The sequence below is a fragment of the Microcebus murinus genome, chromosome 16 (genome assembly GCF_040939455.1).
Source record: "Microcebus murinus isolate Inina chromosome 16, M.murinus_Inina_mat1.0, whole genome shotgun sequence".
Lineage (NCBI taxonomy): Eukaryota > Metazoa > Chordata > Mammalia > Primates > Cheirogaleidae > Microcebus > Microcebus murinus.
In genome coordinates this window covers 10,426,410-10,443,038 of record NC_134119.1, presented here as the reverse complement: position 1 = coordinate 10,443,038, position 16,629 = coordinate 10,426,410, and the positions used below count along the sequence as shown (strand labels likewise).

The following is a 16,629-nucleotide window of genomic DNA, read 5'->3' as shown; positions in this document are numbered from 1 at the left end:
CCAGGAGATTCCAGTGTTTGGCCAAGTTTGAGAACCGCTGTTTGAGGTGGTCTCGGTGCGCTGGATTTTCATTGACATGCACAGTAACCTGCAGGTCCTGCCAGCCAGCCTGAGAGGGACGCTGTCTCCCCCAGCCTTCTCTCAACAAAAATCTCTACCAGAAATGAGGAAGCACTTCTTAAAATGACTTTATTTTTTGAAAGAGTAGCACATGCACATGGCATGAACTTCAGGCCTCACAGGTGGGTACACAGTGAAAGAAAAAACCAGTTTCCACCGCCAGTGACGGCCACCGCGCCCAGGCTCTTGGGTGGCCCTGCAGAGCTGTCTGTCACACACGCATGTGGGTGGGACATGGTTCCCTCTGCCACGAGTCCACGCCCTCCTCACCTCTCGGTGTCCGCCCTTCTCTGTTGGAACAGGTAGCTCCGCCCAGCCCTTGTTCATGCCTGCAGTTTTCTGTTGTGGAGAGGGCCCGACATGGATGCTTTGGTTCCTCTGGGTGGCCGGCTTAGGCTGTCACAGGCAGTGATATGTCACATGTGTGACTCTCCCACAGGATGAACAACTAGAACTGGAATTCTTGGGTCACGGAACAAGTGGATCCAAATTGCTGAGAGAGCACCTGTGTTTTTGTCATTCCAGAAACCGTCTGCGCCGGCGCCCCTGACGTACGAGCTGCCCGCGCTGTACAGGACCGAGGACCATTTTCCCGTGGGCGACGGGGACGGGGACAGGGAGGCCGGGCATCCAGCCCCGAGCCGCCCTGGGCAGCTGTGAGCTGGAAAGTGACACTGTGCTACGGAGCAGCCCCGGTTTTCTTTCTTTTTCCTGTTGTTGTTTTTGAATCTCCTCCCTTGCCACACGTCAGGCCACAGTGTTTGGAGCAGAGTCCACCGCGTGGGGCCCAGCCCCAGTGTCGCCTTCCTGGTGTTTAAAGGGGAAGAGGTGGCCCGGTGTGACCGTGGTTGATGGCGGTGGGGACATCCCTCCTACACGAGGGCTCTGCCTCCGTGCTGGGTGGGCTGCGTGCTGAGACCCCAGTGCCCCAGCCCGCAGGGCCGTCCCCATAAAGGTGTGGAGAGCCGGCCTCTGGTCTGGGTGTGGGGACTGGGAGTGACGGTGTCCTCGCCTGTGCGGAACCTGCTTGTTTTAAGTCCCTGTCTGAGGGCAGGGCACAGTCCTGGCCTTTGTATTCCCAGCAAGAAAGTGGGTGGGGGTCCCCAGGACTCCTCCAAAGGTGTTGTGGCTTCATTTCTTCTCATGTGGATGAGCTTCCTGCGGTTGTCCTAACACCCCACATGCCTCACTTGGGCTTCAACCCGTAGTGGCTATTTCTGGAATTCCTCTGAGAGCCTGGGAGCCAGGAGCAAACACACACACACACACACACACACACACACACACACACACACACACACACACACACACACACACACACACACACACACACGCACGCACACACGCACACACTGAACTGCAGACCCACGTTAGAGTTCCAAGGAAATCTAAAATAGTGAACCTGGCAAGGTAGCAGTAGAAAAGCAAAAAAGAGTTGGGTTGTGCCCCTTTTAGGACAGGGTTTGCAATCCAAAGATAGAGGTAGACCCTTGTTTATGGGAAGAGCCAGCACGTTGCTGTCAAGGTGATAGTGGTAACCGTCTATTGAAGTATAACTTACGTTACAGAAAGGAGCACCTAAGTGTATATTTCACTGAATTTTCACAAACTGAACGCATCTGTTTCACCCTCACCCAGACTGAGACCAACTGACCGGCACTGTCAGCACCTGGGTCCCCCTCGGGCCCCTTCTGCTCAGTGCCCGGCTCCGGCCTCCTGGCACCCAGCAGTGCAGACGGTGTTGCGGGTTTCTGCACCTTGTATAAATAAAGGGTGTAGCTGAGGAGTGTTAGTTCTCATGGCCTCGCTGTATTGATTGAGGCTGGTTTTAATGAAGGAAGCGTAGACACCCGCCGTGCCCCAGTCTGTTCGGGGAGGGCATGGATTCGATGCAAAGTTAATTTTTTAGACAAGGAGTTGAGGACACTAATTTCTGGAAGGCTGAGTACTTATAGATTGCTGGAGACACCCAGGCTTCTTTCTCCTTCCAGGGCCTGAACCAGGGCCCAGGGAGGGGTGGAAGGGAATGTCATGAGATTAAACCACAGCAACGTAAATGTCCTAAAATAGAGACACACAGGACCATGGCTAAGAACACAGGCTCTGACATCAGCCTGCCTGCGTGGCACCATCCTCTCCCACACATCTCAGCTGCTTTGTGACCCTGGGCTTGTTGCTTACCCTCTCTGAGCTCAGCCTCCTCAATAAATTGCGATGACAGCATCTGCCTCCTGGGTTGCTGGGAGGATGAAGCGAGAAGAGCTGTGTGCGTGCTGGGCTCGGGGCTGGTGAGGGGCACTTGGTAATGGGGGCTGTGGCTGGCCACTGGGCTCGGCGACGAGAGGGCTGACCAGTGGCATCCAAGAGCCTCAACAGCGAGTGACTTAGGGGCTGCCCTTAAATGTCACAGTAAGAACAAGTCACGGAGAGTGGGGGCTGCTGAAAGTCCGCCCAGCTCCCTAGGGTTTCCCTGTCCTTGGATCTTTCTCCCCCGGCAGCGAGGACAGGGGAGGCTGCGTGAGAACGTCTATGGGGAAGAGATGACGAATAAACTGGAAGTGACCATTCGATATTTCCTGGGAGTAGGAGTGCCACATAATGAGCTTCCAAGGACACTTGGAGACACCAGGGGAGAAGGAAGACCAGGACACTCAGCCCTGCCAGGAGCCCCTGACCTCAGTCCTCTAAGCGGCTCCGTTCTGGAGGTGCCGTCTTTGTGCCAGGTGACTGAGCGTGCTCCCTCTTGGAAGCACGTGCCCAGCTTGTCTCTTGTCAAGTAAATGAAACCCTTAACTGCGACTTTAGCAGCCCTTAACCCCATGAGGGGGGCTGCAGCCTAGGAAAGGGCCATCTTTCTGTGGCTGTTGTAGGGCAGGGACCCAGGTGACTGCACATCTTCGTAAGACAAGGCCCTTCAGCCAGCCCCCTTTCCCACCTTCCCAGTGGGAGTGAATTTCATGCCTTTCAGAGCAGATTTCAAGACAGCAGCCCGCGGGCTATCTCTGGTCGGCAGGAATGTTTTCATGTTGAGACAACTGGATGGCCGTCTGGGAGAAAGTAAAGGGAGCTCCATACCTCACCCCGCACACCCAAAGCAGTTCCCAAAATTCCAGATGGATTAAGGAGCTAAATGTGTAAAACAAATCTATCGGCTGGCTGGGGTGGCTCACACCTGTAATCCTAGTACTCTGGGGGGCTGAGGCAGGAGGATCGCTTCAGGTCGGGAGTTTGAGACCAGCCTGAGCAAGAGTGAGACGCTGTCTCTACTAAAATAGAAAAAATTAGCTGGGTGTGGTGGTGCTTGCCTGTAGTCCCAGCTACTTGGGAGGCTGAGGCAGGAGGATCGCTTGAGCCCAGGAGTTGAGGTTGCTGTGAGCTAGGCTGATGCCACTGCACTCTAGCCCAGGTGACAAAGCAAGACTCTCTCTCTCTCTCTCTATATATATATATATACATATATATATACATATATATATATATTGAAAAAGTAGGTAAAAAACATTGAAGAATCATACAAAGTTCAGAAGCCATAACAGATAAATTTGATAAATTTGTCCATACGATGGAATACTATGAAGTTGTAAAAACGGATTAGGAGTTCTTTCTGAATTAGTGTGGAAATATTGCCAGGATATCAAAGCCAAATGCAGAAAACTGTACATGGTATGCTACCACCTGTGTGAAAAAGAAAGGGATTAAAATTCTCTAGAAGGATAAACAAATATTTGAGAATAGTGGATATCTTTTGGGGATAAAAGGGGGCATTTTCACTCCATGTTTTCTTTTTCATATTTTGTTTATGTATTTAAAAATTCAATTAAAATCAGTTGTCAGCAACTGTCAATGCACATGAAGAACTGGATTTCCTGTTGTTTTTTTTAAAAAACTGGAAAATATGTCACAGGAAACACTGGGCTCATATTCTCACAAGGCAACAATGAGCTAAATCTAAGTCACGTTGGGGGCCTGCTCGCCAGGCTTTTCTTATATCCAACTCACTTCACTAATTTATTCCACCTGCCTAGGCCCTGTGGGCATTTGCATTTGAAATTCTTAGAATCAGAGCCCCAAGTCCATGGAGAATTTACTCCAAGGATATGGGGTGTATGAAGAAATGCATCTGGGCCTTAGCTTCATGTGGTGGAGGATGGCAGCTGGATGTCACTGCAACTCAAGCAGCTGGCAGTCTAGCTAGGGGGGCAGGGCGTGGGCTTCCACTATAGACGTGTGTGCTGTCCAAGGCGCTCCTTTTGGGGGTGACTGATACCAAGTCGGACATCCTAAGAAAGCTACAGACCAATATCCCTCATGAATACTGATGCAATGTCAATAAAATAGTAGCAAACTGAATCCAGCATCACATAAAAATATTATATATCATGACCAAGCAAGATTTCTCTCAGGAATGCAAGGTTGGTTTAATATCTAAAAAACCAATCAATGTCCCACACCATATTAATAATAAAGGACAAAAGCCACATGATCATCACAATAGATACAGAAAAAAAGTATTTGACAAAATCCAACTTCCACTCATGCTAAAAATTCTCCTTCCTAGAGAAGTCCAGACAAGAGAAGGCAAGTTCTCAGAGAGGAGGGTTAGTTAGAGGCTAGGTCTTACTAACTCCCTGCAGATGTGTTTTTCTGACCCAGGCTGTCGCAGGCACTCAGGAATCTTCCTCCGCATCTTAAAGCAAAACCCCATTTTGCCTAGTGGCCAGCAGCACAGGCATCTGTGGGTGTGGAAGAGTTCAGAGCAGTTCTGAGCTCCTCCGTGAGTCCTGCGTACTTGCTTCAGATTCTAAACCACCAAGGTCCTCGCAGGTAATCGTCAGCGTGACGCCTTTCGGGTCTGCACGCAGCTGGGCGGGGAGGCCGGAGGGCGGCGGGCGGGGCCTGCCTCGGCAGCCTCGCCGGGACTTGTGGCCGAGTGTGCTACCCACGGGGTGGGCGGTTGGCTACCCACCGTTCTGGGTTTAAGGAGTTAAGTGAAGGAGTACAGGGGACACGTGTGTTTGGTCAGGGCGAACATACCGTTCCCCTGAAGACCCAAGCCAGCCTTGCGTGCCCAAGGTGGCCTCTTCACCCCAGGACGTCCTCACTGGGCCTTCCGGGCCGCTCTGACCTGGACGGAGCGTGCAGACGTTCGTCAGTGCTGCCCTTCTCGGGAGCCAGCCCGGGGCGGATGAGCAGGAGCCCCGGAGGAGCAAGGTTTGTGCTTTTCTTTGGTTGGTGTCCCCAAGGGTCTACTGCTGCTGCCATGGTGACTCCACCCGGAGAGTGAGGATCCAAGGGTTGTGGGTTTAGGGCCGCGGTCTCCTTGTTGCCCCTTGTGAATCAAGGGGACATCAGGACATTCGTTTACACACGTAGAGTTGTTTTTGGCAAACAGGTTGCATCTCTGAGTGTAGAGACAGGTGGTTCTCAGGCTGCGGGCGGGTGTTTGCTGAATGGGGGATTAGAGTAAGTGGTGTCAGGCGGGGCACCGCCGGCAGCGGGCACGCTGCGATGGACTGTTCGGGGAAGGCTCACGCTGGCGCCCCTATGAAACAGTGCTTTCCAGTCCTGGGCTCCGCTGGGCCACAGCCCAGACCGAGTGCACCAGAACCTCCGGAGCGCACACCTGGGCCTCACTCGCGGTCACAGCCGCCCAGGTGATTTCAGCACACCGCCGGGGCCGGGACGCGCTGCTTTCAAGAACTCCGGCCAGAGGCGCAAGGGCTTGCTGCCTCTTCCCGGCTGGAGCAGCCGCGCATTCCGTCTGGTGCGCACAGGGCAGTTTGGTGTGGAGAGCGTAGTGTCCTCAACAGCCTCCTTGTGCCTGAGTGGAGCACGCAGTTGGGTTTGAGCTGGGTTCTGGGTGTTGGGCTGAACCGATCCCACCTCCGCCCAGAGGTGGGTCCCGACTGGTCCAAGCCCGCCGGGGTAACGCCAGCTCCCAGCCACTCGCCCGGTAGCTTTGGACTGAGCCCATCGGCTCTCCGATGGTTCCGGGATGGTCCCTGTGGCTCAGAGTTCAAGATTCCTGCGCAACCCTGGAGGGGGGACACCTTCTCTCAGGCTAGGTAAATGGGGGGCATCCTACAAATATCAGGGTGCCTGACTAGGACAAAGGTGCCCCTGTGGGTGGCAGGGCGGAGAGAAGCCGAGTCCTTGCCGACGTCACTGAGCAGCCTGCCTTCCCCAGGCGCAGCCAGCTGCCCCATCCCCTTTATTAAGCCCAGTCTGAGCGGGTGTCCCGTTGCCTGCCAGTTGGAGTCCTAACATAAAAGGGCCGAGGTCGGGTAAAGCAAGTCGGGTTATCACTGCTACAGGAGGCAGAGACTTCCCGAGAGGCACCCAGCGCCAGGGCCAGGCCCGCGCCAGGTTTGGAGCCCAGCCCTTGACTCCTAGTTCAGGGCCACCTGGCATGCAACAGGTAACAGGAGTCACACCAAGATAAGGCTCATCTGATTCTTTCAGCCTTCCTGGGCCAAGGATGAGTCTAACTTTGGTGCTAGTGTTCCTTGATCTCACTTTGGTTTTCCCTTTTAACAGAGAAAAGTCTTAGCCTTATAGCTGAGCACATAATAGGTAGCAAAAACTTAACTTGTTTTGTCTTGTATTTTCTTTCATAGTCATCTTCATTAATGGCAAATTATGTTGGCATTCCTTTTTTTATAGTGATATAGTTTCCCTTTATTTAAAAGGGGGAGTTGGCCAGGTGCGGTGGCTCATGCCATCCTAGCACTCTGGGAGGCAGAGGCGGGAGAATCACTCAAGGGCAGGAGTTCGAAACCAGCCTGAGCAAGAGCGAGACCCTGTCTCTACTAAAAATAGAAAGAAATTAATCGGCCAACTAAAAATATATAGAAAAAATTAGCCAGGCATGGTGGTGCATGCCTATAGTCCCAGCTACTTGGAGGCTGAAGCAAAAAGATTGCTTGAGCCCAGGAGTTTGAGGTTGCTGTGAGCTAGGCTGATGCCATGGCACTCTAGCCCGGGCAACAGAGTGAGACTCTGTCTCAAAAACAAAAATAAAAAAATAAAAGGGGGAGTTGAAACATATGAGAACATAAAGCAGTTGTTAGGCAGACGCAGCAGGAATGATGATGGCAGTGTGAATGGGGGTAGTTTGGGAAACGCGGAGCCAGGGAAAGTGCAATGTGTTGGTTTAGAGACGGGGGCTCACACCTTTTCATTCAGAGCAGAAGCCTTTCTGATGAGGCTGCTCTTTACTCAAGGCCATGGCTGCATGCTGTGGTTGGAAATACCAGTGGCTGTGGACTCGGGTCCTCGTCAGTGTCTTCCCTTTCGCCAGCTAAATCTTGGGACAAGTTGGATTCTCTGGGCCTGAGTTCACATCAGCACCTGAAACCTGGAGCTAATGCTCCCTTTACAGGATCCTGGGAGGAGGGGCAGGGAAAGGAAGGACTGGGCGGGACTGTTGTGAGGACTGAAACATTTTAAGATTCTAATGCCCTACAACTAGCCCCAGGAACTTCCCATCGGTGATGTTCTGAAAATGCTTGTTGAGTGGTTGTGTGTTCATGATGTGCCCTGAGCTTGGGGCATTTTTAGGAACAAGGTTGCCCTCCTAGAAAGGTGTCATCCAGCCCCTTGCCCGGAGGCCCTTCTTGGAGAGGGTCATTTGAGCTTCTCCAGGGGATGCTGATCCAGCTTTGCTGGCCCATGAGCTAGTGACAACAAGCAAGTCACGCCACTGTCTCCTCCTCCGCTGTCTCCAAGACAGATCTTTACTTTTGGTTCCTAGACTCGCAGATGGCTACTGCACACACACAGCTGTCACATTCTGCGGCAGTCTCGATGGCAGCCAGCACAGCGCCCATGTCAAGTACATTGGAAGAGGCTTTTTACTTTCAGCTGTTGCTTCGGCTCCCAAAAGATACCTAGTGTGCTTATTAGGGTATCCATTGTGCTTCTTTCATAATAATGACATTAAGAAAGGTACATAATAGCAAAAGTTAGGATTTTTATTGCAGAAACCAGTTTAGGTTTAAATGGTCTTACACCGTAAGGCGAGATGGTGTCCCGGTTGGGGCGGGGGTCGTGGCTGCAGTACAGACCCACACTCCTTAAACAGTGTGGAAGGTTCTGCCCTGTTCCAGAGTGCCTGTCCCGGAAACAACTAGGGCTCTTTCTTCCCACAGCCCCACCCCTTGATTGGAGCACTGTGAAATCACGACTTACGGATTTTCAGGATTTTGACTATATACAACTTTCACCTCTCAAAGACAATCCCACCTAAGTTGCAGCTTGAATGTTCCAAGTCATTATTTAAAGTGGGGCAAGTGGGTAGGAAGTAGCAGGACACAAAGAATTACCTCTGGTGACCTTCCTTTGGTGCAAGTTTGGATCTAATTTCACACCCACCTTCCAGCACTTGTGGGGAGAAATGCCTTGTGTTCAAACTTGACTGTCAGGGGTTTGTCTCAGCTGCGATGGCTTTCGCTTAGGCTATCTCCTGATAACTGGTTGTGTCGGAATGCCGTCTCTGAATGGGGGAAGCAGCCTCTTTCGAAAAGTTTCTAGCTTTCTGGAAGTTTCTAAGTTTGAGATGTTCTTGCAATGATACCTTGGTGGAAACATGCCTGCAACTGGTGGCAAGTCTGCGGGCAGCAGGGAGATAGATAGGGTCACAAGGGGCAGAAAAACCCACTGCCTGACACAAGACTCTGCAAAATCTGTACATTCATTATGCCCTACTTAATTTTGTTGAGAGATTTTCCGTCAGGTTTAACCACCTCGGGAGTGTTTCAGAAGGGGAGCCCAGCCTTGAATAGATCTAGTCTTCAAACCTGCTCACTTCTGAAATGGGCATCTTTACACACAGGCGGGCATCTGGAACGAACACACACACAACTACAGGGCAGTAAGAGGGGCAGATCCTTTCTTGCGTGGATCTTAACGAGGGACAAAGCTATCTGACAGATTTCCCCCCTGTACTGCTCAATGACAAGGAACCAAAGATGGCCTGTGAAAGTGCTCCTATGTGCTGATATGAGAGAAACCATGGCCCTAGCCAGCCTGACTCTGGAACTCATTGCCACAAGAAAATCTGAAGGGCAAAAAAGAAAATTTCTCTACATTAAGTCATGAGGTTTCCCTTATTAAAATGAAAATCTACAGAATGTTCATCTTACAGTTACAGGCATTCTCTAATTAGGAGGTGGCAGATTGCCACAGACTAAATTTAAATGATCTCCGAATTATTCCAAAAACAAACAGTAGCAACAACATTCTTTTAAAATGGCTTTTATTGAGACACTTTTAGGGATTCTGCAACATTTCCAGCTGGGAATCTTTTATTATTTATTTCCAATTCTTTTAGGAACTATACCCTTTTTTCTGAATGCCGAAAAGGCACTCTCCCACTTTGAGGAAGCATACTTATCTGTCTCCACTCCAATGTCCAACCAGGACTCCAAACCCCTTGCTATTTCGTACAAGTCTCAGTCCTAACATGTGAACTCAGAAACTCGGGCTCTGTTATTCCCGTTAATTAGGCAGAGTAATTTCCAAACAAATGTGTGATGGCTTAAATTCAGCTGGTGTGTCTGATTTGGTAATCCATAGCATCTTAATCTAGGGATCTCCTGTCCTAAATTTTGGCTGGTGCATGTAGAATTTATCATCTACCTATACAACAGATTTAAAATAGCTCCATGCCATCCCCAAATACCCTAAAGATTTTTAAAAAGCATAGCATTTTAGGGAGAGGTAGATCAAATCTCTTCTCTGGTAACAAAAGCATTAACAAGAGTCTTTTTTGGAGTTATGGAAATCAGCCACTTCAGAGTTCTTCAGTTAGGCCTATGTCCCTGAGAGGTGACTAACCTCTGCACAGACGGGAGCAGCCCATCATTGCTGTAACTCCTGAAAATGTTGGCCTAATTCTGCCTCTTGTAACTTTCCACTTTTTAGTACCATTTGCTCTTGGGAATCAATGCACAGTAAAAATACCAATTCCTTCTATCTTGACAGCCTTCCAAATGTGTTTCCCTTAATAGCAAGATGGTCAAAGGAGTTATAACAGAGGCAAAGTAGTTGCCTCTTTACTACAATTGTTCCTATTATAGTGAAAACTACACTTACTTCATTTAGAAGAAAAAACACCAGGGCATTAAGATTCTGCTTCCAAATTAATGCCAATTTATGTTTATATCCTTTTATCATTGAGACATTTACATATATATGCAGGCTGTGCTCCTTAACAAAAGGGGAACTGAAAAATCCCAAGGATGTTTTATTTTTGTCATTAAAAGGAAAAAAACCACAAAACTAAATGATTTTGTAACAGGTGCCATGAGAGAAAGCATTCCTTATATGCAAATGGCAGATCTTAGTTTTCCACAAGTTTCTTCCATGACCGTGGCTTCCGTCTCTGGTAACAGAGAGTTATGGCATTAAATGGCACAAGATATAATGGACACAGGACTGCCATGTGTAATAAAGCAAATATTTACATTAAGCACAATACAGCAATTTATTTAGATGCTTAAAATGAATACAAAGGGAAATAAAGATCACAAAATTATACATACTACAACAGTGTGTCATATATTAGATGGTATAAATGAATACACCAGAGTGGTGTTTAACTAAAGATAAAACTAAATATCCAAAAGGCAGCACTCATTGGTTTGCTGCTTCAACACAACACACTTTTTATACAGATCTAAAAGGTGTCAAAATTAGTAGTTGCAAAGTCAGTTCTTGCATGTGATTTTAGCTTAAAAGATTTCAGAAAACAGATCTGAAATACCAGTTTTTGACAGTTGAAATGTCAAGGATTTTCAGAACAAGAAAAATTCTATAATACAAGAGAGTCCAGATATATATCTTATGTGGCTGGCCTCTGTTGCAAGATTGTACAAGGTTATGTGCAAAAACTAAGTCTGTCCAAAAGTCCTTACTAGCGCAGTTTCAAGCTTTTGCTAGGTAAACTAGATATAGCGTTTATTACACAGCAAGGGCAACACTAAAAAAAGAAACAAATCTATGATGGGCACACAATAACAATATCATAAGCATCACTTGAATAGGTCTAAAAGACTGTACAAATATACATTTCAACTATTCAGAATGAATACATGGAAAAAAAAATCGATATTCCCAAAGTCTACCATACACATTGGACTGGTAGCTCGTATGTTGGCCCTATACTACCATCTGAATCAGTGTAACGCTTCTCAAGGACAGCCAACCAAACATTTTACAGAGGGAAAGAAATGTTGAAAAGGCAGATAAAATAGACCTCTGCTTTTCCTCATGTGCATTCATAAGCCACCAGCTTATTGGTTTTTCATATTTAGTTACTATGTCTGTCAGAGAAGGTTCTGAAGCAAGATCAGCCAATCATGTGTCATAGACTTAGAAATAACCACTGGAACCGCAGCAGCCACATGTCCCACAGTCTGCTGACGAGTACTCACAAGGCAGTACCAGTTAGAAGATAGCTTTGCAGTCATACTGAATGGAGAACAGTTCCAGGCTGTAGCATGTCTCTAATGCCAGGGACCCTGGCACTTATGCCTGTTGGCTGCTCAGTTTGACCCCGGCTAAGCTGCCATGCATCGGCTCAGCTACACCATCAGTCATGTTGTCAAACTGCTCTCCGTCCTCACTGTCAATTGTGCTATTCTGCCACTCAATTTGGGGGTTAGATAAGCGCTCATCACTCTCAGATGCATTCTTCCACTGTGACTGGTCCTTGGACCAAAACCCTTCAACTTTTCCATAGGAACTATTCTTCCATTTCAACTGCTCTCTGTCACTTTGCATGGTAGCCTTTTTTTTGGCAGCTGGCTTACTGCTCCTTGCATCTTCACTCTGAGAAGACTCATCAGACCAGGTTCCTGGTTTCATTTCACATGTATTGTCCTCAAAGTCTGATGCTTGTTGGGAACCAGGCCCACTCTCAGATGGAGAAGCACCATCTTTCCACTCAACAACATCATCTTGCTCAACCTCACTGTCAGAAGCATCATGCATTAGTTTGGTTGGCTCCTCAGTCAAATGAACAGTTTCATACTTTGAACCATCCTCTTCTTTTTGGTCTAGCTTTTCCTCAGATTCTAAAGGATCCTCAGGAGTTACCTTTGGGACATGTTCCTCTGGGTCATCAGGGATTTTAGGCTCAACTTCAAAAACAGGGTCAAAAGGGCTACCACTTCCATTGGATTCTTCTTCCAAATTTTCAAAACTGTCTGAAGAACTATCATCTTCCTTCCCAAGGTTGAGCTTTTTGTCAGCAGTCTTACTAGCATTAACTCGGGAATTCTTCTCATCATGATTTTCAAATAGCCACTCAGCATCAAAATCCATCTCATGCTTGACTTTATTTAATTCTTTCATGTTAAAGCCCAGCAACACACCAGGTTTGTACTTCTCACAATCACGGACACACTTCTTCCTTTTGTTACTAAAATGGGAAGCAATGTCACTCTTCCACAACCACAAACTGGCAGCTAACTTCTCGATTTCTCTCCTGGTGGGATAGGGCTGTTTGTTGAAATACTTTGTTAGAAAGCTTTTCCTGGCCTCGTAGGAATCATCTTCATGACCCTTGGGGTCTAAAGCTAAAACAACAGGTTCTTCAGGCTTCTCTTCAAAGAAGCTGGGTGAATCACTATCATCATCTAATTTTCGCTTTTTCAGTAAGGGAAATTCCATTTGCTCGTAAGTGCGCTTCACAGGTGCCAGGCCTGGAGACTGATTAAGCCGAGAGGGTGCATTTGTCTTATCCTGGCCGTTTTGGGTCTTTCCAACACCCCTGCAGTGAACTAGATGCAGAGTGATAGTCGAGGCGGTCATGTTGCTAGTGTACACACCAAGGCAATGGATGCATTTGTAGGTGAGCTTTTTCTCAACTGGATGAACCGTCTGAATAACTTGGTGTCTCTCTCGTAAGTGATGTGCAAGTGCATCAGATATGGGTCCTTTTAGGATTGAAAAGCAAAGAGGGCAAAGGGTTTTCCCAACATCTTTTTTATAGGGCACTGCAGCTTGAGGTGAACTTTTAACAGGGATATCTGCCTTTTCCTGAACTTTTGGCTGTGGCTTTGGAGGAACAGGAGGATTATTCTGGGCATGGTAAGCAACAGATTCAGCCGGGGCATCCCTCAAGTTGTATGTGGTCACCAAGAGATGGATGTTAGTGTGACTACCCTGCTGCAATGTCAAATCAAAACTCAAAGTGGAATCTGTTTTAGGTCCCATCTCTTCATCAATGTGAACCATCCGCATGTGTGCAGCCATCTTTTCCACATCGTTGAAAGTTGAACGGCAATATGGACAAGACAGACCATGAATTAACATATGGTTGAGCAGCGTATCTGTGGGCAAATAGCGATTGCAGTAAAGGCATTTGCTAGTGAAATTGTGTATCTTCATAATGTAGTTGGCTACTGCTGGGACTTTCTCAGCTTTATGTTCTTTTTCGAAGTGCACACTGTAGACATTTTCAGGAAAAAGCTCATTACAGATTGTACATATTTTCCACTTCTGAGTTGAGGAAGTGTTGGCTGGGGGTGGGCCTGTGGCAGCTGCAGGAGGCTTAGAACTGGACTGACCTAGCACTCTGGATGCCTGGGACTGGGAGAGGGAAGGAGATTTTAGCTGGCCTGATGAGAGAGAGGAAGCATTAGCAGACTGCAGGGAGTATCGTGCTGGTGCCTGGGACCTCTGCTCTGACCCAAGCCCATAAGATCTTCCATTTCCACTTGGAAGTAACTGCTTCACAGACTGAGATTGTTGAGGGATGGACACTGGAGCGTTGCCGCCTAGACTCAGTCTCATCGACTGACCAACACCATAACCCTGGCCTACAGATTTGACCCCATAGTTGTTCTGCTGTAGGTGGACATTAGACATCATGTTGACTCCTGTAGAATTTAAGTTAGGCTTTGGTATTGAGAGTCGATTAACCATCTGCTGTGATGGTAAAGACCGGACGTTTCCAGAAGCAAGGGAACTAATTCTTGGTGGGAGTCCCATACCCTTCTTCTCTTGAGGTTTGGGAGCAATTAGCATCAAAGGTTTGGATCGGGGAACCACCACATTTGTGTGCCCAATCATGGCAGTGACCTGATAGCCTATGCGTTCATGGTCTTCGATGACATGCTGTACCAAAGCTTCATAGGACTTTGGCATGAAAAGGCATCGCTTGCAGTGAATACTACTCTCTTCCCGGGCATTGGAGCCTAAGGGGACTGCCCCATTGAGTGATTTTTCTCCTGCCTTTGCTATGTAAGGTGCTGCCACATGCTGAAAATGTTCCCTGTAAATGTGCTTCCTAACTATTTCATAAAGAGGATCTCGATAAGTGCACTTCTTACAGTAATAAACAGCTTGCTCTACACTGTCAGCCTGCTTAGGTTTAAGGCCATCATTTTTGTTTTTATCTTTGAAAGTGCTGAGGCTGCTACTTGGTGCGCTGGCGTTTGGAGCATGAAATATTTTAATGTGTGTTTCCAAAGTCTTTTTGTCTGCATTGAAGGTACAGTAGGGGCAATTAAGGAGAATCCTATTTTCAAAGTCTTCACTATGGACATTCCGGAAATGACTTTTGTAGGCAGAGAAAAATTTTGAGGAAAATGGACAAGCACTGCAGCAAAAAGGTTTTGTCCGATAGTCCTAAAGAAAACACAAAAACTAGAATCAGAATGCCACTTCAGATAGGCAGTAACAGGTTCTAGGTTTTTCCCCCCCTCAGAATGTTATTTTTAGAACAGAAACTCTATAATGCACTGATTTCAGTTATCTCTAAATTCTTCCTCAATGTTTAGAAAAGACCAGTCACATTTGTTGATTGGTTTTAGCCAAACAAAAGGGCTTAAAGATAAACATTTTATAAGTTACAAATAAAAATATTCTACACAAATCATTTGATAGCTTCATGAATCAGGAAGCTACCAAAGGCTTCAGATTTACTATGTGTAATCATGTGTCCCTTAACAATGAGGATATGTTCTGAGAAAAGCATTTTTAAGTGAGTCTGTCATTGTGTGCACATTATACAGTGTGCTACACAAACCTAGATGGTACAGCCTCCTGGATACCTCGGCTATATGGTATATCACTCCTAGGCCACAAATCTGAAGCATGTTACTGTACTGTAGACAATGGTAACACAGTGGTATTTGTCTCTAAACACAGAGAAGTTACAGTAAAAATATGGTATGAAAGATTTTTAAAAAATGGTACACCTGTTTAGGGCACTTACCATGAATGGAGCTTGCAGGACTGGAAGTTGCTCTGGGTGGGTCTGAGTGTATAGTGAATAAATGTGAAAGCCTAGGACATTACTGTATACTATAGCTTCTAAACACTGTACGTTTAGGCTATCCTAGATTTATAAAATATTTTTCTTCAATAATTAGCTTACTATAACTTTATAAATATTTCAGTTTTTAACTCACAAAAACACTTAGCTTAAAACACACACATTGTACAACCATACAAAAATATTTTTTATCTTTATATACGATATGTTCTATAAGCTTTTTCCTATTTTAAAATTTTTCTTTTTAAACTTTTTTGTGAAAAATTAAGGCACAAACACACCCAACAGCCTAGGCCTACACAGGGGCAGGATCATCAATACCACTGTCTTCCACCTACACACCTTATTCCATCAGAAGGTCTTTAGGGGAAACAACATGCATGAAGCCATCACCTCCTATGGCAAGGATGCCTTCTTCTGTAATGCCTCCTGAAGGACCTGACACTCTCCTTGAGAAGGTGTCACTTTTCCCAGAAATACATCTATGGTAGTTTAACTGGATTTTTTGTTTGTTTTTTTTTTTAATCATAGATTTGCTTATAAGGAGATAATGCACTATGAACATTATTCTCTACTCTTCTGGTGTTGTGGTCCATGTTTTCAAACTTTTTAAAGAGTTTGTTGAGGTCTGCAAAAGCTTCTGCTAAAAACCCTTTACTGTGAATCTTCTTGAGGGTTCTTCTTTTCCTGAAGTTTCCTCTTCTTTAGCTATGCATCCTGTTCCACTTCCAACAACTCCTCATTAGTCAATTCCTTAGGACACCTCCACCTCTAGGAGATCCTCAATACCATCCTCATCCACAACCCAGGCTTAGTTGTATGTCATCTCAACTACAGCCTTGTATATTTTTGCAACCTCCTTATCCTTGGTAAATCCTCTGAACTCATGGCTAAACCTCCTGAGTGTCTTCTTCCAGATGTCAGCCATCACCCCAAGCCCAAGTAGAGTTCTTGATGCAGTCATGGATGTTGTAATCCTTCCAGGCTTGTATCAGTGCCTTCTCAGTGTCTTCCTCACTTGTAGCAACAGCCTGGAGATAAGTAATAGGCCTTAAAAGATGCTGTAACTCCTTGATCCATTGGCTGGATCAAAGATGTGGTGCTACTTTGATACGCTACTTTGATACTGGGATGAAGATCACTAATAAAAGGAGGATGTGCAGGAACATTTTGAATAAGCAAAATCTTGAAAGGTATGTTATTCTCCAAACAGTACTTCTGTT

The 16,629-nt window shown here is 46.7% G+C and overlaps 2 protein-coding genes across 5 annotated transcripts in view; one reads left to right on the top strand and one right to left on the bottom strand.

The window, feature by feature from the left end:
• Positions 1 to 2,343, top strand: part of BCAS4 (breast carcinoma amplified sequence 4) — a 53,348-nt gene extending 51,005 nt beyond the window's left edge. The window contains exon 5 of the mRNA XM_012766144.3: positions 646 to 2,343. Coding sequence (XP_012621598.2) covers positions 646 to 780 — 135 coding nt within the window. The 3' untranslated portion in view covers positions 781 to 2,343. The remainder of the gene's footprint in view (positions 1 to 645) is intronic.
• An 8,989-nt stretch (positions 2,344 to 11,332) lies between these two features.
• ADNP (activity dependent neuroprotector homeobox) overlaps positions 11,333 to 16,629 on the bottom strand; it is a 32,985-nt gene continuing 27,688 nt past the window's right edge. For all 4 annotated transcript variants that reach the window (XM_012766138.3, XM_076010864.1, XM_012766132.2 and 1 more), the window contains one exon: positions 11,333 to 14,757. In XM_012766138.3, the coding sequence (XP_012621592.1) occupies positions 11,650 to 14,757 (3,108 nt within the window). In that variant the 3' untranslated portion in view covers positions 11,333 to 11,649. The remainder of the gene's footprint in view (positions 14,758 to 16,629) is intronic.